The sequence below is a fragment of the Ischnura elegans genome, chromosome 12 (assembly GCF_921293095.1).
Source record: "Ischnura elegans chromosome 12, ioIscEleg1.1, whole genome shotgun sequence".
In the NCBI taxonomy this organism is placed as follows: Eukaryota; Metazoa; Arthropoda; class Insecta; order Odonata; family Coenagrionidae; genus Ischnura; species Ischnura elegans.
In genome coordinates, this window is record NC_060257.1 from 33,943,516 (window position 1) to 33,966,548 (window position 23,033).

Below are 23,033 nucleotides of genomic sequence, written 5' to 3' on the forward strand. Positions count from 1 at the left end.
AGCTACCTTTCCATTTCTCGGCATCGACTTTCCGCGCCGACGAAGTCTATAGTTTCACTAAAATACCCTGTTATCATGCCGCCGTGCCTCCTCGTACTGAACTATGACGTCACTTTTCTACCGGCCAATCATCGGGCGTTTTCGCTTCTCACTTGCATTTGAAAATTCTCGTGAACTTTGTTGCATTAAATATCGCAAACCACGTCATAAAATAATAAAAAAAAAACTTTCACCGAGGTATGGAAACATATATTTTTATATAATTATGGGGCTATTGATCATATCTGAAATATATGCAAGTTCCCTATTCTTCAATATGCCGTAACCTAGCGTAATAATATCAGAAAAGCGAGAGATAAGTTTCACATGGAAATATTACTTGAAAGATAGCATTGAAATGCAATGCTACGATCGAGCAACCTAGAGCAAAAAAATCTTAATATTTCCTTGGCCTTCCTTCTTCGCTAAGGCATTTTGAACACCAACTTTTCAACATGCTGGTTCCCTCCTTTCAGACGATATGAAATCGGTAGTTTCGACTTAACTCTATCGAACTCAATAATGGACCTAGGCAAACTACAGAGCGAATTAATTTGTTTTATTCCTACTAAAAAATAATTAATATGTATTTTAATAATTACTTTATTAAATATTTCTTATACTTTCCATTTGGACTCCGCAAATCGTCTTCGTTCGATATATCGAATTACAAGGCGAACTTTTCGAAGTTCCTTCCTTGCAGCACATACGAAACATTGCTTTAAAAAATCAAAAATAGAAAATCAAGTACGCGTATTTAAATCTTCAGGAAGAGTAAATTTGTAATTATTTGCAGGAAAATATTAAATTAAAATCGTCCATATATTTTACATATACTTTTATAGCTGCGAACTTTTATTAGTTACTTATAGCCACCTCATGCTATATAAATTACAATCAGATATTGTAAACAGGCAGCAATGAGCAAGTTTGATCCATTTAAGACCTTCAAAATCTTCATTAGATTTATATACATATATAAATATATATATTATTACCTGATATATTTGGCCTCTCTATATGTTCTCTCTTTGCAGGTTTAGCATTCACCAAGCAATGTATTTGCCATTGGAGGATGATTGAAAAGACAGCAAGAATTAACTCATTTACATTGGTAATGTCAGATATCTAGTTAATTTAGAATCTAATTTGAATCACCGCAACCAATAACAGATTAAGTTTAAAGCACAGGCGGTACAAAAGTGAGGGGTTTGAGGGGAAAACCCTCTAGTTGAAAGAATAGAAATTAGGCCCTAAGGTTAAAGCTAATCTGTTTTAAATGCATTGTACTAAATGAGTTTTCCAGAAAAAATGACTAAATTCTTGAACAAAGTGGTACTAAAAAAAATTTAGATTTTATCTATAGTGCAGATTTTGACACTATACTGGATAGAGGGGATAGGATCAGTGGGGTAGCCACAGGAATTTTGTTCGGGGGGATCCAAAATAAGGGGAAAATGTTTTGAAAAGTAGGGTACTAAATAGAGGGTTTTAAACTAATTTTATCACTTTTCATGATCGAAAAAACTTCATTTATCAAAGAAATCTTTTGTAAATTCATGATATTTCAATATTTTGTTATCTTTTAGGAAGGAAGGTAATGGTGTTTTTGTATCTCGGAGGTGGCCCGGAACCCCCTCCCCCCCCCCTCACTACGCTACTGGATAGGATAGATATGTCAGTGACCATAACTTATTTGGTGAGGCAGCTTATTTTTGCTTTAGTACTTTCCTGCTATCTTAGGGTCATGGGTGTTATAAACTCCTGGTGGCTTCAGCCTTTGAGACATGGGCATATCCAGGGAGGGGCAGGAGGGGGCAGCTGTCCCCCCCCTAGAAGCAAAAATCGCAAATTTCTTTTAGGAAAATAATATTTTTTCAAGCAAATAATTTGAAAAACTAATAAAGAGCTGTTACAGTTTCCTTAACCCTTTCGCTGCTGTTCAATCTCCGAAAACCTTCTTCTCACATGCGGCAAAAATGTTAAAATGCATTTCGTGGGCCCATGGAGCAGGTACTTTAATAATGGGCGTGGTACACTCTCCAAAGGGTCGTTAATCCGGGACCCTATCCTTGACAAGCTCACCTTTGCAGGGCCGTCTCATCGACCCTACCAGCGGGGGCCTCCCTCCCGAAAAGTGACCGCTCTGACTGCAATTTGAAAATCAATCAATCAATCCGATCATCACAAAATGATTGTTTTCATCACACTCCTGCCAATCAAGAAAGTCTTTTAACCGTGTTTCTGTGATGAAAAATAATGGTTTTGTTAACTTTGCAAAAAACGTGGCTGCGGACCACCTTTGAGATATTACAAAATGGTTTAAAACTGGTTATGAAGTAACATTAAAATATTTTTGGAAAATTGCCAGTAAATTTTAAGTTAAAATAGTTTATTACCTGCTTGGGTAGATGGTGAGGTCAAGGTTAACCCTTGGGGTGTGGGAGTTCACTATTTTAGCTGCCAGCCAGAGCAGAAGAGACCCCCCCCTTAGGGTGGCCCAAAAAAAACTTTTTTTTGGAAGTTTGTGGGGCGACTTCATTTTATGGTGCAATTTCATGTATAAACGACCCACAAAAAAATTCGGCTCGATTGCACAATATTTGACCCTGCCGAAACGCGTTTAAACATTTTCGGCTAGGATGTAAGGCATTTTGCCTACTTTACAGGGGCTATTTTCCGTTTTCTCCGGTATTTGCTGCAGAAATTGTTGTTAAATAGAATAAATACAATACTTGTTGATAAAAATTATTATTACAAATCAGTTATTTTATTATTAATTCGTTAAAAATGGTTTACATAAAATTTACAACCTTTTTTTTCCGTACTTATCGAACATTCTTCTGTGCTTCTGCACCACTAATAGCAAATGCTGTCTCTCACGTTCATTACAGGTAAGGTTCTTCTGTAACAGATATTTTTTGATGAGGGACACACCCCTTTCGGCGGTGTCATTGACGACTTTAATATGTTTTATAACATTAAATCCTTTCAGGTACCTTTCATCGAAAATCCAATCTTCGGGGTCTCTTGACAAAAAGCCTTGATCAATGCCCGTAATGTCGAAGAAACGTCGAGAATTAGAGGAAACGAAATCGCTCAATTCTAAATCCTTAATGCCACAATTGGGAGGAAGTTGCGCTCGAGGACTGCAAACATGCACTTCCTTTAAAAAAGAGTTGACCATCGCCCTCTTACAAGGCAATGAAACATTGGGATCAAACAAAGATAAGCAAACTAATGTTTCTGATAAATACCATAAATGGTTGCAAAATTTTTTTAATGCTGCTTGGTAGTGTTTCTCTTCTCTACTAGCCAACGTTTTCAGAAGTTCAAGATCACGGGCTGGCGCACTAAATGCCACTGGACATGTGTACCAGGACTTAATGTACACGGAAGCTACAAAACAACATATTTGAAACACGTTGTCACTCTCTTTGGTTGAAAGGTTCAATTGCTTTCCAAACATCCGTACTTTGAATGAATAGATTGCCTTTGCCATCCACCGCGACTTGCTGATGGAGCCAGGCTTCTTAAACTGATAGGCTGTGGTTCCTGGAACTGAACCACCCAAGAAAATAATAACCAACTCCAGAAGTTCCCTGTAGTCGTCACGCGGCTGAAATACCTGGAAATAAAGAAATAATGATCAATTAAGGTGGAAATAGATGTGGGTGTATAAAATGTGAGGTAGTTTCTTACCTTAAGTTGGTTGCAGCAAAATATAATGATTTCTTTTTTGTCGTTGATCTTCCGCAAACTACCCCGTGTTGTCGCTGCAGTGCGGTACCGCGCTGTAAGCATAGTAAAAATAAAAGTTTAGTTAATGTCCCTGCATACGTGGAAATATATTAGCAAGCGTTTCAAAATACCTTTGTCGATATTTTTCCAATTATCCTTTAGACAATCAACAAATGGTAAAGTTGCCTTCTTAGAAACACTTATCAATGAATCAAATACAGCAGCGAGGACTAGTTCAAGTATATGGTGTCTGCAAGCAAGCCCCAGCAGCTCTTTTCCCAGTTTTCGCTGAATATGAACACAGGCTCCATTTACTCGTCCACTATTCACGGTTGTGGTATCGAAGACGAGGCCTATAACTCGCTCCTGAAGTTCCCAACTTGTCAAATATTCAACCACTGCAGTAGCTTCCTGAATCCCAGTGCCCCTTTTCAATTCCGGAACGCCAAGAAGCTGCTCAACTCCTTCTCCAGATACCAAAATTGGCAACCGATCAGCATTGCCTTCTGCATCTAAAGGAAGGAACGAAACCGCAATAAATGGTCTGATGTGCCTACAGACTATGCAAGATATTGAAAATAAATAATGGAAAGGACAAATAAATTACGATAAATACCTTCACTGCTGGGCATTAGCTTTCCATCCCAATGGACGACCAAAGGAACATCCGGAGTGAACTCTTGTTTAATCATAATTGCCATTTCCTCTCTACATTCCGACCTTTTTCGCTGTAATTGTGAGCGGGAAGAAACTATCTGCACCTCCTTCTCAGCAAAACCCAAAGATTTCGCTGTGGCCTGAGCAACCGCTTTTATTAGCATGGATCCCCCACCGGAAGACGTCAGAGTTCGATCTAACGCAGCAGATACCATTGAGTCATTTACAATGTGAATCTTGCGCTTCTTAGGCTTGCTCGGTGTAAAGTCTGTAAAATGTGTAGTGCAACAAAAATTATATGACCTACATAAATAAAATTATTCATAAATTTTAGCTTTATAATTCATACATACAAAACTACATACCATCATCGGTGTCTTCAGCCGTGCTCGTATCGGAAGCCTCGGAAGAAACATGGTTTTTAAAGAGCTCATTCGTCTCCTTTGTACTTCGTTCTTTCGCCTTCTCCGCTGCAAGTTCCTTCTGATGATTCCTTTTACGATTGTTTTCCTGCATGGCGCACCATTCCTTATCGATGCCGCCCATATACCCAATGCGGTCACTTTGCATGCTCACGTAAAATTGGCGGTCATCATCTATTTTAATGAGCTCCATAGCTTTCTTATGACCAATGTCGAGCAGCCTGTCCAGCTTGGATGTAAATAATTGTATCTTCATATCACTCTTCCTGCATTTGAGGCCCTTATCTTTTCCTAACCTCCTATATTCCCTATACACGTTAAATAGTTTCTTAATAACATCACGGGCGTTTTGAGTTGGGATGTTTGCTTCTGCCCAAAATTCCAGCAATGCGCTCCCCGTGTGTCTGGCGACGTCTTTGGATTTAGCAGTGCCCGGCGTGGAGTGCAGTCTAGCAAAGAAACTCTTCAAAACTTCTCGTAATGTAGGAAGTTTCCCATTTCTCGGCAAGTTTTCATCGAAACAGTCACCAACGAGCCAAATATTGGTATTCCTCCTAGTGATACGCCTATAACTCTTCTCAGCCATTTCGAAGAAAAATCACTTCAACTCCTAGAAAAATAACTCAGAGACACACGGTTTCACCTCTGAAAACATGAACTGCTTTCACGAATGCTACCGCTTGTTTTGTCACTGGAGTCTTCAGGGGCGGGAGAGTCGCGCAACAATATAGCTGTGATCATGAAGTGCCGTTGTCTTCTTGCATCGTCGTAGGACAATGATGCCGCCTTGCAACATTGTTCTAATGAAGCATTGACTGAGTTTACTTTTGCCGCCAAACGATAACCGTGCTGCTTTGAACGCTTTCTTGATTACCTTTTTATCCAATTATAACGAGAATAAGCGAAATCTATCATGCCGTAGAAGGCTTTTTGTCAAGAGACCCCGAAGATTGGCTTTTCGATGAAAGGTACCTGAAAGGATTTAATGTTATAAAACATATTAAAGTCGTCAATGACACCGCCGAAAGGGGTGTGTCCCTCATCAAAAAATATCTGTTTTAAGTATGGAAAAAAAAGGTTGTAAATTTTATGTAAACCATTTTTAACGAATTAATAATAAAATAACTGATTTTTAATAATAATTTTTACCAACAAGTATTGTATTTATTCTATTTAACAACAATTTCTGCAGCAAATACCGGAGAAAACGGAAAATAGCCCCTGTAAAGTAGGCAAAATGCCTTACATCCTAGCCGAAAATGTTTAAACGCGTTTCGGCAGGGTCAAATATTGTGCAATCGAGCCGAATTTTTTTGTGGGTCGTTTATACATGAAATTGCACCATAAAATGAAGTCGCCCCACAAACTTTCAAAAAAAAGTTTTTTTTGGGCCACCCTACCCCCCCCTGTGCATGTGGCACCCCCTGCCACAAGGGCTGATCTGGTAGAGTTAAGCCCCAAAGCGATCCTTACAGTGAGAGAAACAAGTGCAAGATATCCAGCTTGCAATAAATCCACTACACTAATTTCTCTCTTCAGTAAATTGGCACAGGAAAATTGCAATGGTCAATAGTTCAAAGCCCTGTACAGGAATATATTTTCTAATCGCAATTATAATGTGCTAAGAATGTGCGGAGAGGATGCTGATCAGTCTGGTTTCCAAATAAAGGTTCAGTGAAGTATTTGTTACACAACCTATAGCTTTTGGGCCCCCAAAAAAATTGTCAAGAGACCAATTGTTTTGTACATTTATATATATTGCAGCATTACTTATCCCAATGCTGCATGTCGGAGACGACCCACACTATCCAATCACTTGTGTTAGCCATCTCCTTGAAGACCATAACACTGCTAGGCCTAGTGTTCGCATAACAAAGCAAGAAATTAGAGATTACCAAAGCCTTTGTAAACTGTGCCTTTTGTTACATTTCACCCAAGTGAGCATTTTTAAGTTCGTTGTGAATAAAAATGATTTTAAATTCATTATTCCACTATCTATGCAAGTACTTTCGAATTGTATTATAGCTTAACTCTCTAGGTGCCTGAAAAAACATATTTGGCCCTGACACAAAATATCTGACATACTAAGGGCCCCAGATCTTAGGGCTTAGGGACTTATCAAGTATAAACCTGCTCAGCAACTGGAAAGCCATCATTCAAAACTAAAGAAAATCATTTGAAGATAGAACCGAGCATGAAATCTCCTCCACAGAGAACCAATAATGGCACACCTGCATGACTTGCATAAGTTAACAGCCACATTAACCCTCAGGACCACTTCTGATTTTAAAACATTAACACACTTGCATGAAGACTTATCTGACCCAGTTGGAGCTAAATTCTTTCATGCTATTCACTGCAGTTGTAAAAAAAGATTTACCTTTATGCTACACAATTCTTTCAAAATTAGGACTTAATCTCACACAAATCAAAAGCTCCAAAATAAATCACAAGATTCCAACAGAAGTTTAGAAAATTTGCAGTTTTACCCTATTCATGAGTAAAATGAGTTTGTGCTGTCACAAGCTTCACATTTCTCTTCATAAATGAAGAGTTATGTGTTTCACCCTTGTTTCCAGACACTTTCTTCATGCCATAGAGTAAAAGAACTGATGTCTGACTCATGTCAAAGAGTAAAAGAACTGACACAGAGAAATGGGTTAATTGAGGTCACCTAGTTAAACAGGGGCCATAACAACTGACATGGCAAATATTTAATTTGGAATACCTATCATGTTGTTCCGCTTGTGCAACATGTTTGAAAATGAGGATACATTACAAGACAAGAATAATGTAAAAAAAGCAGACCCATTTAGGTAAAGCAGGAACAAAAGAGAAGGGGAAAAGTAAAAGATTTTGGAGGACAGTGGATAAAACTGAAAATTACTGTGTGGAGATATAAACAGAAATAGAAGAGGATTACATTTCTATGCAGATTGTAAGATTCAACCAAAGAAAGAGACCACTAATGCAAGACAACCAATTTAGGGGCCATCAGGTATATGTGACATTATAATTGTAGAATTACCTTAAGAGTGTAACCTAAAATAGATTGAACCAATAAATAAAAATGAAGACATTTTTCCAAAGAATAGTGCTCTAAAGAGTACTACTGAAATTACAACATTCAATCATATGAAGATCTTACTGTTAGTGATGAGGATTTATAAAGCATCGCAAGTAAGGGATGTGAAAATTAAAAATTAAAGTGGGTGGTGACTTGAGCAGGGGGAGCATTTTATCAATTTGGGAAGCACATTAGAGGAAATGGATAAAGCATGAAGGTCATAAGGAAGAAAATTGTGTCAGCTAAGGAGGCGTTTATGAATAGGAAAGAGCAGCAGATAGGATCATTAAAACAGTTTAAAGTAAATACTAGTGAAGAATGTGATCTGGAGTACGGCACTTTACAGCTCAGAAACATCGTCACATTGAAAGGAGGACGAGAAAAGGCTTGAGGCTTTTAGAGATATGGGCATGGGAAAAAATGGAGGTGAAATGGATGGACAGGAAGAAGAACAAAGAAGTTCTGGACATGGTGGGTGCGTAAATTCTAGATGAGAGGAGACAGTTTGGATTGAATGAGTATTGAGCAAGGAGGAGATGTTAGAAGTATGAAGTAATAATGGGAATAATGTTAGGTAATCAATGGTAGTTAAGGAAAAAAAATGGGAGAAGGGAAAAATGATATGGAGTTAGTCTTAATAAGAATTGAAGAGGGAGTTTAAAAAAAGAGGAATTCACACTACAGCAATGATGTAGCAGGCTAAATTATGCAAGAATTATTGAAGCTTAACCAAGACCATTAAATGCTTCACTCATTCACAACTGCAAATTCTTCCCTCTGAAATCTTTCCATGTCCTGAAATTGTGACTCTAAATAACTGAAAACCATGTATTCATTGCAAACTCAACAGGAGCAGTTCAGTTAAAGAGAGATATTCATCAATTTTGACAAAGAAAATAATTTATAGAATTCCCTCATATATTTATTTAAAGATCCAAGTCAACGGTACATATGTTATCTGATTTTCTGGCAAATTCATCAATAGTTACACCTGCCAGCTGGTTGCCATACACCCAAAAAACTTAATGACAGATACCATATAAACTCCACTGGAATGTATACATTATGATCCACAATTCATTTCTCGTTTAGTTTTTAATCAGACTGAACCAAAGGCAAAATATAGCAAGGTTGAACAGAAAGTTACTCAGAACCAAGAGCGGCCTCCCACTAATTAAAACTCATCTGCACTAGTAACAGAGGTGCTGACAATGCATCATATGACTGGAACACTAACAAAGTAACAGCATGAGGATTTAATACATACAAATACTTCATGCATGTACTTCACGTAGACATTAGCGTCACCCAATGCTGCATTTAGGATCAACATACTTCATTAGGTGTATGAAATGCAAAATCTCTGTCAATATCTAACAACCAACATCTACAGAAAACAAAAGAACTCAAAAATACATAAAATATAAGGTCACTTTTGCTGTCATTAGATCAGAAATGCTCTATCAAATGGCAACACATCAACGCTACCATCATGGCAAGAAACAATACTGCATCTCAAACAAATTCTTCAAAGGAACTTGTCACTTATCTAATTCTAACAATCGCTCTTACTGAAAACTTTCCACGGGGTTGAGTGAACTCGTGTGTACACAGGTTTTTCAGATGCAAGTATAAAGCTAGATACAGCACAAAAATCCTCTGACACTTAAAAAACATCACACCTAATATTTACTACTTGGAGGCATGTGGACAAAACCCTTGCACCCTATTCCACTGGAATTTTTCAGTCCTTTGGAAAAATATTTCCATGATTAAAAAATGTACTCACATTCATTAAACATATTCATTCTGATCGCCAGTTTGAAGTTGTACCTTCCATTATGTTAGTGTCTCAACAAACATCAAGCTTCAACAGAGGTATTCTCATAAATTAAAAAACAAGCCCATAATATACACAGCACTGCTCCAAGAGAAATAGTCTCGGAGGGCTATGAACATGGATTATGCAAGACAGCTGCCTCAAAACTATATCTCCAGAGGGAGATGTCTCCCACGTGCAAATTAAGCAATACTAAAATCTATGGCTAACTAACGTAAATTTTTCATTGTACTAACACAGCTTCTGGAGCTTTTGATAAAAGTGAACATCTGTTTAACAGAAAAAAAAACTAGGTAAAATCTCTCAAAATTCAGCTGTAAGTACAAAACAAATCACAGTTTTATAAATAAACTCGGCATTTATTTTTTTATCTGTACAGCTACTTTCCTAATACTTATCATTATTTAAAAAAATGATAAAATCAAGTTTTTTAAAATTTTCACCTATTTTTACGACTTTTTGACAAATGACATAAATGTTTTAGCGCATAATTTCAAATGCTAGAAACGATTTCTTTAAAAAAAATGGTAAAAAGCAATCAACGAAAAATACAAAGTGAGAAGGTATGATTTTTTATTCATACAAAACAAAACAACAATTTTTCACCTATCTTAAAACATGAGCACTAAAATGCTGATGGAGAATACGCCACAACGCCTTATATGCGATGTCCACCCAAGGGCCCACCTCCAGACTAGACAGGCAACCCATTACACCCATACCACCAAATGGGAAGGCAGCATTTCACAAATGGAGCACCAGGAGAGGACCACAGGAAAACTTGAGTGGCATGAAACATGATGATAAAACTAACTCCACATCGCGGATGAATTTCTCGGTTCACTACTAATGCACAAACCACTGTTTAACAAACATATTTAATGCAAGAAAAAATGAGAGAACAGGTAAGAAAACACCTTTTGAGTTGAACACTCTTATTGACACGAAGAGTGATAATCAAATGATGCCACTGAACAATGGTAACGGCAGAGGGTGCAGGAAGGATTAATGGAAAAGAACAGAAATAATAGGTAGGTCATGGTGGTGGGATGGGATGGGATAGTGGAGCAGATCCTAGTTGGGTTTCCCACATTATCGATGTCCTGGACCAGGTGGTAAGCCACCAGAAACTGCAGCATTCGGTCCGAGTAGAATCTGGAATGAACAAAAGAAAGAGATCTTGCTTAACATGAAGTTACAGTAAAACCTCTACATAGTGAACCTCTTTAAACATCATAAACCTCCATACTTCACACCAACCCTATGGTCCCGTCAGATTTACATGTAAATTTTGATGCAGGTGTTTTTATTTGATGCATGTGTTTTTATGATCGGAATCACTTTTGTATATGTTTAGTTTGTTTTCTGTTTTTGAGTTCATTTGTTGTCGTGTTTTATTTATCTGTGAGCCTGTTTGTTTTTATTTTGATTTCTTTTTGCTGATTTGATGCTATGGTGATGAGAGATAAATAAGATTGTTAGTTAGAGAGCCATCTTGAAGTGAATGTAGAATATGATTAAGATTAAAATACAATTTGTCAAGTGATATTTTCCTTTGGTTTAATCGCTGTGATATGTTAATTTATAGGCAAACCTCTTTGTAGTAAACATCTTTATCTCGTAAAACCTCCACTTATCATAGCAAGGAGACTCCCACTAGATGGCCTAACTGCCTCTGTAAATCATACGGAGACAATTAGAGACTATTAATGCAGCCGCGATTATGTACATGGAATGATATTTTCAGCGATAGATGTTTCATGCTTATTTTTTTTCTTTTACACCTTTAACATGCTGTAATTTTCATGTTAACCATTAGTTATGGCCATTTTGTTCCATATGAGAGCATACCAAACAGTAAATAAGAAAAACGGTATCCAACTATTCTAATAATTTTAAGTGACTGTTCAATTAAGAGAGCACACATTATTTTCTCTCTAATCATGGTAAAATCACGCAACAGTGCTCGCTTTCTGTTACTATTAAATAATAAATATATGTTCTCTAATGCATGCATGCTTGTTAGAACACATAAATATAATGGTTTAAAGACAGTATGTAGTGCCTTTCATTTCCGAAGGATATGAAAAAATGGTGCCTGTCACTGAAACCTCTCTATAGTGAACCTCCAAACATCAATTTGCCCAAATTTTGGTCCCTTCCATTATGAGGTAAAGACGTTTTACTGTATTTATCAAACAGAGTGACGAACATGTGTATAGTTTAGACTCGCCGCGCTGCTTTTATGAGTGTACTGACTACGGTCACAATCATCCAAATAAATTCCTTAGCGATGAGTCATAGGAGGAGGGAATTACTGCTAAAATATGCGAAAACACCAAAGAACATGCTATTTACAGAAAAAAATAATTTTTTCCCAGGTCTTCTAGGGAGCCACGTGAAATTTCGAGGGGTTTTCTTGCATAAAAGTTCTTTGTCTACCTACAGTAAAAATTCCAGCGATCTAGCTTTAGGGGAACAATGAATTTTCCCGTATTACTCACATTTAGATTACCAATTCTGTGTTCTCCACATAGCGGTACATAAGCGCTGTAATAAGGCAAAACTCATGTGAATTTCGTAGCCGTACCTTACGGGGAAGTGGTTTAAAAAAATCGCTTTTAGGTGTCCATGTCCTGGAACCCCCTTTACACCTCTACTATTTTGTTAAGAAATCTACATTTAAAAATTTGAAGTTTTATTGCGGGTGTGTTAGTGGGCCTGGATAATTGAACATGACATGTAAATATAGCCGACACAATTCCCATTCCGAATCAATAACAACGATACAACTGGGATGAATGGTATGCGAAATATGCGACTTATTAGGTAATTTTTATTTTTTTGGGGGGGTCACATGGGGTTATCGGGGGACTTTAAGTGCTTGTCCCGTATATCTCGGCATCATTTACCTTCGATAAATATTTCGGCTCTTTAGCTGTAGTGCAAGCATGGTTTTTCGATGGTGTCACCCGTTAAAAATAAATATTCTGCGTTTCTCCGGGTAGCGGCACGTAGGGGCAGCAAAAAGACGTCACTCACGTTATTTTGGTGTCCGTACGTCGTCGGGAAGTGGCAAAAAAAAATTCCGAAATATTTAAAATCGTGTGTTGAGGGAATGCAAACTTCACGGCGGATGTGTTGTAAGTTACCAAACGTTGTAGGAGTCGCGATTTCAATGGTAAATCGATTGTCGTTAATTACTCGCAATTCGAGTGACTTATGGAAAATTAAGGTAGCCAAAAAATTGAGTAAAAAATCTAGTATCTTGCATTAAAAGGAAGTTGACCTACGATTATTGCAAATAGGTCAAAGAAATTCCGAAGTTCGGGCCATAAGAAAAGCATTGGAAATTTTAAAAAGTTAAAAAAAACACTTTAAATCAAAATATTGCAAAGACAACCACACCAAAAAATCAACTAAAAAATCTAGTATCTCATACGTTAAGGACTTATTCCTACAACTATTTAAAGGTTGTTTTAAAAAAATCCAAAGATAGGCCCATAAGGAAAGCATTGGAAATTTTAAAAAAATATAAAAAATACTTATAAACAAAATATGGCAAAATGTTTCACATCAAAAAATCGGCCGAAAAATCTAGTTTCAGTCAGTGAAATTTCATGTTCCCGTGACATTTGCAAGTAGGCAATGAATGGAAAAAGTTTTAGTCCCATAAGGCTCCAATGTTAATTCGGATCGATATATCTCGAAAACCGATCGACTTTTTCGAGTTTTCGGACTTTTCCCCCCGATGAATATTTTTTCTCCACCCACGGTGAAAATTTCGTCTTCCCAGCACGTCCGGAAGTGGTCGGGAATTTGTATACGTGAATGAGTGAGTGAATGAATGAGTGAGGTATCTGTCACACATCGGGTTGTATATAATATAGATGTACAAGGTGTCTAAGGTGGAATCTGCAATACTTCAGGAGGTGGTACTGGAAACAATTTAAAGCATTTTTTGCATTAACATGAGGTTGCAACTCCTTAGTTACTGAGCTACGGCAACGCAAACACTTTTTTGGATGCACTTTGCAGCTATCTACCATGAAAATGTTTTATCTTGGGTGCCCAGCCTTTTCGATATTTTATTAAATGCTCTGGATTCTTAAGGTTGGACAAAAATGTGGGGATATAATTGTCTGTAATGGTTAATCTCAAAATGGGTGAGATTGCACAATCGTGTTGTTTAATTAGGCTCAAAGATTTACTGTTTCAGACACTTATAATAGCAAATTTTCATCCAACCTTAATTATTTAATGTCCTTAAAATACAGAATATTAAATAAAATGTTGTAAAGGCTGGATGCTAAAAAAACCATTATCATGGTAACTGCTACGTGCATCCAAAAGCATGTTTATGTTGCCATAGCTCAAAAACTAAGGAGTTGCGACCCCATGTGTACTTACAACAAATGCTTAAGTCTCCCCTACCACCTCCTGAAGTATTGCAGATTCCTCCTGATACACGCTGAATGTATATCTTATTATTACAGGAGATAGGTCACTATTTTTTTATGAAATCAACCAATCACCATGCCAATGTTCAAGCTAGGAAAGGTTTTGAAGTTTCAGTTATGCGTCTAAAGTGATGGTAATTACATCACAGTGGTTCAACAGGGTGTTGGTAGAGAGTACCTATTCTGGATGACGCTGTCTGTTAAAAATATTGATGCAAAATAATGGCAATTTGGTGATTCAGCACCGATGACTATCCAGCAAAGGAGAAGATAAGTTGGCCTTTTTAATTCTGGACACAAGTTAGACAAAAAAATCAACCCTCTGCAATCATGGACCGCAAAAGTTTTAATAACCCAGTTACATGTGTTAATTTGCATAAAATCTCAAGCTCCACAGTTGCAAACAAAATGTTTCCAAATGTGTCCGCTAAAGGATTAGTCGATTTTATAAAATACATCTGAGTTATCTAAAAAAAGCAAGATATATATACAGTAACATTACGATTAAGATATACATATTTACTAAAAAAAATTAAATATATACACAAATAACCAACCATGTAAGAAGCCACCTAACATAATGGAGCAAAATTGTTGCCAAGCTTTGACCACTCTTCCTATCCAATACAAGACAGTGTAAGAGTTATGCAATCAAATTTAGAGTTTTAAAATAATGGATGGAATCAGCTATCCACATGAATTTTCTCAATAGGTTTGAATTTCAAAGATCTGTGCATACGCCTATAAATACCAAGGGCTTCAAATGTTCACTGGACCACTTCACGACAATAAAGAATGAGCAGAATGTTGTTTATGCTGCCTCAGTTGCCCCCATAAATTTCTCATAACAACCCTGGAATTTTCGCTGTTATAATTTTCTTTTCCTTCAATATTGATAATGATATTGGCAGAAAATATAATGGCATTTGAAACATATTTACCATTGTCTCAAGGAAAAACATTTTATTGAAGTGAATCCTGTCTCGTGGGCAAAGGGAAGATTTTAGATTCAAGCACAAAAAAATATGATGTAACGATAAGAAAATTTTTCTTCCCACTAAATTTTACACTCAACTGGGAAAGTAAGAGAAAGCCAAATACATATTTACTACTTTTTATGGCAAGATACTCGAGGTTCAAGGTTTTAACACAAAAAATATCATGAGTGTCAAAGACACGCGCAACAAAACAATTATTTTTAGGTTCTTCATTTTTTGGCCAGTTTTGCAATAAATTATCCCAACAGAATCAGAAGATACATATTACAATAATATTCCGCCCATTACATCAACAAAATGCGTAAATCAGATAGTTATTCCATGTATCTCCACCAAATAAATTAAAAATGTGACATCTCAAATTGGCTATTCTCTGTTCATTTTATCTTTGCGGGTGAGCTGGTGTGGCTAAAGCAAGTGGAGATGAGGGGAGGGAAGGTTTCTCGACATGTGACTTTCCCTTTGCAAATCAGCAGATAGCAGGCGTGGCCTCAGTCAGTCACTCTCAGACCTCTGTTGAGTTAACAACGTGAATCTGCTCGGGGAGCAGTGTTGCCAAACCGCACGCATTCTCCTTGTATGCCTTTAACGCATTCACTGATGTGAACATACCTGGTACATTCGCATGGCAGGCTGCTGTAAATGTACCTTTTCTTCCTGCCTGTAATGCGCTTAGCGCTTTCACCACATGTGACGGGTTTCCGTAGAGTGCACCGCAGTGAAAGGGTTAAGTGCCTTTCACCAATGGTGCCGCATTCAGCGTGGTAGCTGACAATGTGATGGGCTTCCGTGAAAGGATTATCCTCAATACCTTCCCAATTAGTAGCTATAATGTCTTGGCACCGGGGCCAAAATACTAGTGGCCGCCCATGACTCACACTTTTTCAGTCACTAACTGGAGCGGATATGTACATTAGGCAACGTTCAGTTCCCCCTCCTCTCTCTCTCCGCACTACTCCCACCCCATATGCAAAGCCTTCCGAGAGTGTCTGCGCTATCACGAAAGCTCACCCGCAAAACATAAAGTGAATAGATTAAAATAATGCAGACTCATTCTGTAGGAGGCTGCGAAAAATATCAAATAAATTAAACTTTCTCAGCAAATATAAGAATAGAAAATAAAACAAGCTACAATTAATCAAAAGAATTGTAAACATATGTTAGCAAAAACTTTCATAAAAAAATGATGATCAAGCAGAGACTAACATACAGGCTGCCATGGAATAACCCTCAAAATGAAGGGCCCTCACAATATGCTATGACTTATTTCTCTGTATGACACCAAAATGTCTACCTTAATTATGGGCCACTTAAGTTAAGATGCACACACACCTGTCTTTGCTGTTGCTTCTGCATTTCTTCCATTTGTGACCTCTCAATTTCTATGATGACAGGAGCAAATAACAGGGCTGATGAAGTGAAGAAAATCCAGGATGCATTGCAGCTAAATTTATACAGTCCTGAAACAAAGCACGAAGTATTTAGTAAAATAATGTAACATCAACAGGAACAAATAAAATAAAGACCCCAATAATACTATTCGTGACATTCTCATATTCTGAGCTTCAATATTCATTCACATCAACATTCACAGCAACCAAATTTCTTTTTGACATCTTCCACACTACAGTGCCTCACTACACCGTCTGTTTAGAAACCAACCCTGTGTCAACATACACCCAAGCAAAGTAGAGCTTTAATTAAGCCTGAATCACACGATCATTTTTTTTCGTCGCGAAAGTGATCATTATCGCGAGCACTGCGCAAAATGATCGTCGGCGGCAATTGTTTTTCGCGATGGCGATCGCAATGTGGATTCCCATCGCTATTTTCTATCACTCGTCCGGTCGCTTTTTCCGTTGCTAAAACCGTCACTAAAACCCCATATCAGCCAATCAGATAGCATGACCGTATGGTGTGATTGCAGCGCCACGTTTGACAAATGTGGGAACGGCATAAATAAACAAACACGCTATATAATTTCGTAATGAGGGTCCTATGACAACGAGCTGTGATATTGGAAATGATGCGAAAAGCGACGGCGGGAGTGACCGTGTGATTCAGAAAAATGATCACAAGAGCGATTGCTTTTCGCGACGGGAAAAGTGATCTCGATAGTGATTACTTTCGCGACGAAAAAAAATGATCGTGTGATTCAGGCTTTAGATTCCAACATTTTTTCATTTCATTTTATGAAAAAATTACAAATAATAGTTGCACACAGTTCAAATATATTACAAAATGTTCAATAAAAATGATGAAAGCAATAGCATGGATGGTTATACATATTTTACAACTTACACTTCTGTTACCATTAGAAAGATTCAGTATTTTAGCTAGTTTACTATACAATTCAGATAACTGCCACCCCGTTCAAACCATCTCTTTAGAACAACTAGGTCATCACTGATTGATATAAAAAACAACACATGCACTAGTTACATAAAAATCTCAACAAAGGCATCTGTCAGAGTGACCCTCAAAATAATTATTAAATATAATAATGACTCTAAATTATATCAATCTAGGGATAATGGCTTAAACCATAATTACCAGGTCAGTCATACCGTGGTAAAGTCATTACATAGTTATATATTCAGGGATAAGCTAAATGAAGGAAAAGCAAAATGGATCTTTATTGCAGGGGCCTTTCCCCATTCTTATGAAGGTCAAAGAGTCATTTTTAAATGATAATACTGGAGCTACAGCCAAGGGGTAATGAAAATAATTGTGTGATTCAGACTGGTCTCAAGATTCATACTACCCTAGTGATCTGGGCAGGACACAACACCACAAGAATCTAAACTGGATCGTTTCCAAGTATTCATACTAGTAGAGTCAGATTGAGCAGGGGTGCAGAAGAATTAAGGCTATGGAGGGTTTTAGGCGCAACTAATACTGGGGGATCTGAGGGTGTGAAATACCTGCCGGGGTAAGTGGGAGATGCAGGGGCCCTACCCCAAAAAATTTTTCAGATAAATTGTTCTAAATGGCTAGTTTTACAGTTTTCTGAGGGATATTTTATTAATCCTTACACAAATCTATTAGTAATATCCAATTGAGTGAAATGGATTGAACTTAAAAATTTCTCTAAGCTCTGGGGCAGGCTTTATCCCCCAAGCCACCTCACTGTACCACTGAGATTGAGTAGTTCATCTACAAGTGGGTCTAGGATCTTCACTACCACTATCTCTGAAAATGAAAACTAAGGACATAGTATACAAATGCACCACAAAGGAGTGAGGAAATAAATCAATCAAAGATGACTGTGGCACACTTCAAAAGTGAATTTTTTCATCATTTTAAAAGATTTGTGACATTCTCACCTCACAGCCTTTGTAACATAAATACATTCTCAACTTGTATAGGCATGTCAGCTGGCAAAACAAAATATAAACAAACCATTTGGAAATAAAAAACTCATGACCAAATTGACAGATTAAAAATGTTGTAACCAATACATAGTATTTTATTCATCTGCTACACAAAAGCATTGTGGTATAAATTGTCAAAAAATCAAAACTAAGAAAATCGAAATCATAGCAAAGAGAAATCAAGTTCAAACTATTCCTCTCGTGAACAAAAAGGTAGAAATACTAATAGCCATTTCCCTAAGGCTTTGAGGAAGACTTTGCTGCTTACTAATCTTGCGATGTTGTGCAGCTTATTTAAATAATTGGTGGCCAAATTCTTAACATTAAAATATTTTACAATCTATAGTGAGGCATATCAAGTTTTTCATTGGCATGGGTGTCATGGTTACGTATATCAGCCCTTTTAGAATATGTGAGCAGATATTTCTTTGCTGTAAACCGATCCTTTCCTTAAGCCATTGTATTGAATATCTTACTAGTCTCAGTAGCATTGAAACCCCCATGCAAGAAAGTTGTGTCATCAGTGCATAGAACACCATAAGTGGATACATTCACTGGCAAGTCACTGATCATCAGTACGAAAAGGAGGGGAACAAGTACTGACTCTAGAGGAACCCCATTCCTCACCTTGGGGAATTGGGTACTGTAATATCGTTCGCAGGGTCAGTTTATCCATTATTCAAGAACACATAAACTAGCAATAGTCATTACTTTTGTAGGTATTTATAATACTTATTTATATTTATTTGTAATATTCGAAGGCAGCTAGGGAATTGGTTTTTCCTCCTAACCATAAAGGATTTTGATAAATGCTAGTTGTACTTTTATTTGAGCTTCTGCTTTTTATACATAGATAGCTGGTGACTTAACACCCTTTTTAGTCAGCTTGAGGAAATAAACCCACAAAAAAACTTTAATTGGCTTTCCATGCCTTTTCTGGCAGCTTGCGGGGTTAGATGTAAATGAGACATCAGCCGCCGAATTCATATAATTCCCTTTGATATACTGGAAGGCATAGTCACACCCACTAAGGAACTATGCCCACCTTTGTAACCTTCCTAGAGTCATCTTGAGTATGCCTTTGTTATCACCAATAACGGCAAGGAGTGGCTACAAAGACAGGCATTGTTCTACACAGTACATCAAAGGGAATATAAATTCATCAGCCGATGGTTTATCCTGACTATGTTCAAATGTTATAAGCTTTGAAAATAATGACTATTACTAGTCAAACATCTTGAATGATGAATAAACTGAGCCTGTTAGCGATATTTCAGGTATCATTCATCTGCACCAGTTGCTTATGATTGTACAGATAAAGAGGATAGAATTTTGAGTTCAGCGCTATAGAAGCCATAACATTGCAGCTTTTATTGAAGAATTATATAACCCACGCAGTCAAAGGCAGGTGACACATCACATAGGTTCACATTTGGTAAGAGACAAACTTGCTTTTCTTCATACATATTGATAATGTGCGTAATAATACTTTCAACTGCTTGAATTGCTTAGCCAGTGCTCTCAAATTTTATTATACAATCAGTACACACCCATGTGCTATAACAAATCTGATGTAAGTTTTGATGAGATTCATTGGCATACAGACAAATGATGCAATTACAAATATGAATACACAAGTTACAATACAACAATATGGTAAGCAATTCGTAGAGAACCACTGCTATGCAATATATACACACCTTTAATGGCAGTCCATGTAGCATTTGCTACCACACCACTCGTCTCTCTAACTTTATCAGGAAACATTTCAGTCAGTCCCCAGAGTCGCTCAGAAAGGGTCTCATCCAAGTCCTAGTAAAAATTAAAATAACATGCCATGAATGTTACATAAGACATAAAAAACAAACAGTTTTACTATCATAATGTGGACAGCACATCTCACGGTAATAACATAATCTAATTTTTCATAAGAAACCCCATGTTACACTTAACTAGTGAGAAACTATGTAATCTGTCTTTAGGAGATATAGATAATAAAAATGCCATAAGATAATTTACCTCTGAAACGCTGCAATGAATGATTTAGTACTCTTTCCGGTTAATAAAATAATTTTATCTTCATCAAGCTAACAACATATAGAAAGCCATCCCGCAAAAAATGAACTCCATAGGAATATGAAAAGACCTCAACAATACATATACAGCAAATAGGTCACAGATAGTATAAGTATGTGGCCCTTGAGGAGCTCTTCGGTAAGACACAAGCTAGTCAACTGGCCATGATTATTCCATTATACTACTAAACCAAGAAGACAGGTTACAGTCCGCATTTTCCCCTCATCATAAAGCTTAGCCAAAACAATTTAAATATGATTGTTCCTTAAGTTAACAACGCAGAAAAAATTCATCACATTTAGCATGGATGGGTTCAATGAAGCAACCTCAGGCATTTGAGATTAATTGAAACATGGCTTAGGTCTCGTAATTCGTCAATTGACAACAAATGAGCACAATAAAAGTAAAAGCTTTGAATAAAATCAAACTTCGAGATAACATTAAAGCACTTAGATAGCCAGGATGCCTTGGTTGCCAATGTATGTCCATTTACTTCTTTGTATGGCATAGAAATCTACACCGAGTAACTAATACTGAGTAATTCAAACGGCAAAAATTAATATGTAAACCGCAATAGTGACAAATTATTGAAGGAAGGTACTAACTAAAGCCAAGTTTCATAATCCAAAATACATAATCTAAATTCATACCTCATCATCGGAGTCATCGTCGGTATCTTCAATATCTGGCGTCAAGTTAACTTTTTCTGGCGTCAAGTCTTTACTACTCGCGGTCAGTGATTCCATTCCACTATCTCCTCCGTCCTCAGCAGGAGCCATAAGAACAACAGATGATTTAAAGTTGCACAAAAACCTGAGGCACTTTTAATTGAATATAAAGAAACCTCGAACGGCTGAAGACCCTCGTGTGGTAGATCGCAGGAAACTGCTGAAGTCAACTACTGAATGCTGAAAATCCGCAACTCCGCTGTTATAGAGAATGTCCAGTGATTTAAAGTATCAAAGAAGATATGCTCTAAATCAAATACAATGTGAAAATCTTGAATTCAGGCTTCGGCCAAATAAATTTACAATTTTGCTATAAAAAGATTTTGCTAAAAAACGCGGGATATTTGAAAGGACTGCGAGTCCTCTACAATTACTGCAAAGGTAGCTGTTACTTGCACCATATTTTCTTACATTTCATCAATTTTAGGTCGCTATGGAGTCTTCAGGACAACAAAAATACAATGGGAGCAACATTGGGAGCAGAAAAAATGGAAAAATTCCTAAGATTCCGAAACCGACTTCCAATCAATACGTGACGTGTTTGAGGCCTTGGTAAGCGGGTGGAATTGGAAGTTGTTCTCCTTCATCCCAAGCGGTTTTTCTTTAGTTTATCTCTTCTAACATTCAAGTTAATTCCTTAGATTTCTTTCCACAATCATGGCGGCAATTTCGATTACCTCATTTGTATAATTTCTGGAAGTATATAACATTACATATTCATTTCACTGTGCCCAAATCCACGAAGGTTATATTTATGAGTTTCACAAATATGATGAAAAAGATTTTTTTTCGTCGAATAAGGTGTAAAAATTGAAAAGTCCAGTCTAAAATAATATCATAAGCTCCTATGTAAAATGTGGCTACTTATTGAATAATTACAATACTTTATTTGAATTGAAACTGCCAGGATTAACTACTATAATTTGTGCATTGTGTATCTGATCCAAAAAGGATATCCTTGAAATATTAAAGGAATATGAAAAAAATACTGCTGCTGAGAGTAATGATGTGACAGGAACACATTGCTCATGCTATTTGCATTTGACTGGAGAGGCATTTTCAAGCAGAAATTTCAGGGGTATTTCAAAACCTATTTTTCAAAATAATTTTGGGCGTAACTTTGAATGGTCCTACTTCTGAGCATGTGCGAATATAACATTATTATTATTTCCAAGCTGTCATGACCCAGACAGCACAGAATCCTCCGTATCTAATTCGTATGCAGATAGTATCCATTGACGGAAAGCGACGGAGCGGTAGTCAATGGATACTATCTGCATACGAATTAGATACGGAGGATTCTGTGCCATCTGGGGAGGGACAGAACCACATTAATTGATGTGGTCCTCCCCTTGCGTAACTTTGAGATATTTCCTCTTTGTGTATCCAAGAAACTTGCTCGGCAGGGTCGCCTATGTTTACATGGTTTTGACCTTAATTGCACTCCATATTTTTGCATGAAGGAGGGTCTCTGTACGTCCCCCCTTCCAGAATTTGGGTATTTATTTGATTGTCGATATTATAAACAATGTACTTGAGAATGACGTCTTAGCATTGAAATGCGTCATACCAATAAGTAATTTTTCCAGTGAACAGTTACCAAGGTTGTGTATTTTCATTTCTGGGTCTCT

At 37.1% G+C, this 23,033-nt stretch overlaps 2 protein-coding genes across 2 annotated transcripts; both read right to left on the bottom strand.

Annotated features, from left to right (window-relative positions):
* Positions 1–2,824: 2,824 nt before the first annotated feature.
* Positions 2,825–5,445, bottom strand: LOC124168660. Its single transcript, XM_046546923.1, has 5 exons — positions 4,803–5,445; positions 4,397–4,705; positions 3,912–4,292; positions 3,742–3,833; positions 2,825–3,667 (listed from the first exon to the last, which is right to left on the bottom strand). The coding sequence occupies exons 1-5, from the start codon at positions 5,443–5,445 to the stop codon at positions 2,846–2,848; spliced, it is 2,247 nt and encodes a 748-aa protein (XP_046402879.1). The 3' UTR covers positions 2,825–2,845.
* A 4,877-nt stretch (positions 5,446–10,322) lies between these two features.
* LOC124169080 (mitochondrial import receptor subunit TOM22 homolog) lies at positions 10,323–21,820 on the bottom strand. Its single transcript, XM_046547556.1, has 4 exons — positions 21,325–21,820; positions 20,299–20,410; positions 16,557–16,684; positions 10,323–10,921 (listed from the first exon to the last, which is right to left on the bottom strand). Exons 1-4 carry the CDS (start codon positions 21,451–21,453, stop codon positions 10,859–10,861), a joined length of 432 nt encoding a protein of 143 aa, XP_046403512.1. The 5' UTR covers positions 21,454–21,820; the 3' UTR covers positions 10,323–10,858.
* Positions 21,821–23,033: the final 1,213 nt, after the last annotated feature.

What these genes read in the sequence shown, in the direction of transcription:
- LOC124168660 (XM_046546923.1), bottom strand. Translation starts at nt 5,445, where the DNA reads ATGGCTGAGAAGAGTTATAGGCGTATCACTAGGAGGAATACCAATATT. An exon ending in GCTAATGCCCAGCAGTGAAG is followed by an intron (nt 4,293 to 4,396) that starts GTATTTATCGTA and finishes TCCTTCCTTTAG; the next exon opens with ATGCAGAAGGCAATGCTGAT. An exon ending in TTTGCTGCAACCAACTTAAG is followed by an intron (nt 3,668 to 3,741) that starts GTAAGAAACTAC and finishes CTTTATTTCCAG; the next exon opens with GTATTTCAGCCGCGTGACGA.
- LOC124169080 (XM_046547556.1), bottom strand. Translation starts at nt 21,453, where the DNA reads ATGGCTCCTGCTGAGGACGGAGGAGATAGTGGAATGGAATCACTGACC. An exon ending in TACATGGACTGCCATTAAAG is followed by an intron (nt 16,685 to 20,298) that starts GTGTGTATATAT and finishes GCTTTGTTTCAG; the next exon opens with GACTGTATAAATTTAGCTGC. An exon ending in AGAAGCAACAGCAAAGACAG is followed by an intron (nt 10,922 to 16,556) that starts GTGTGTGTGCAT and finishes TGTTCATTCCAG; the next exon opens with ATTCTACTCGGACCGAATGC.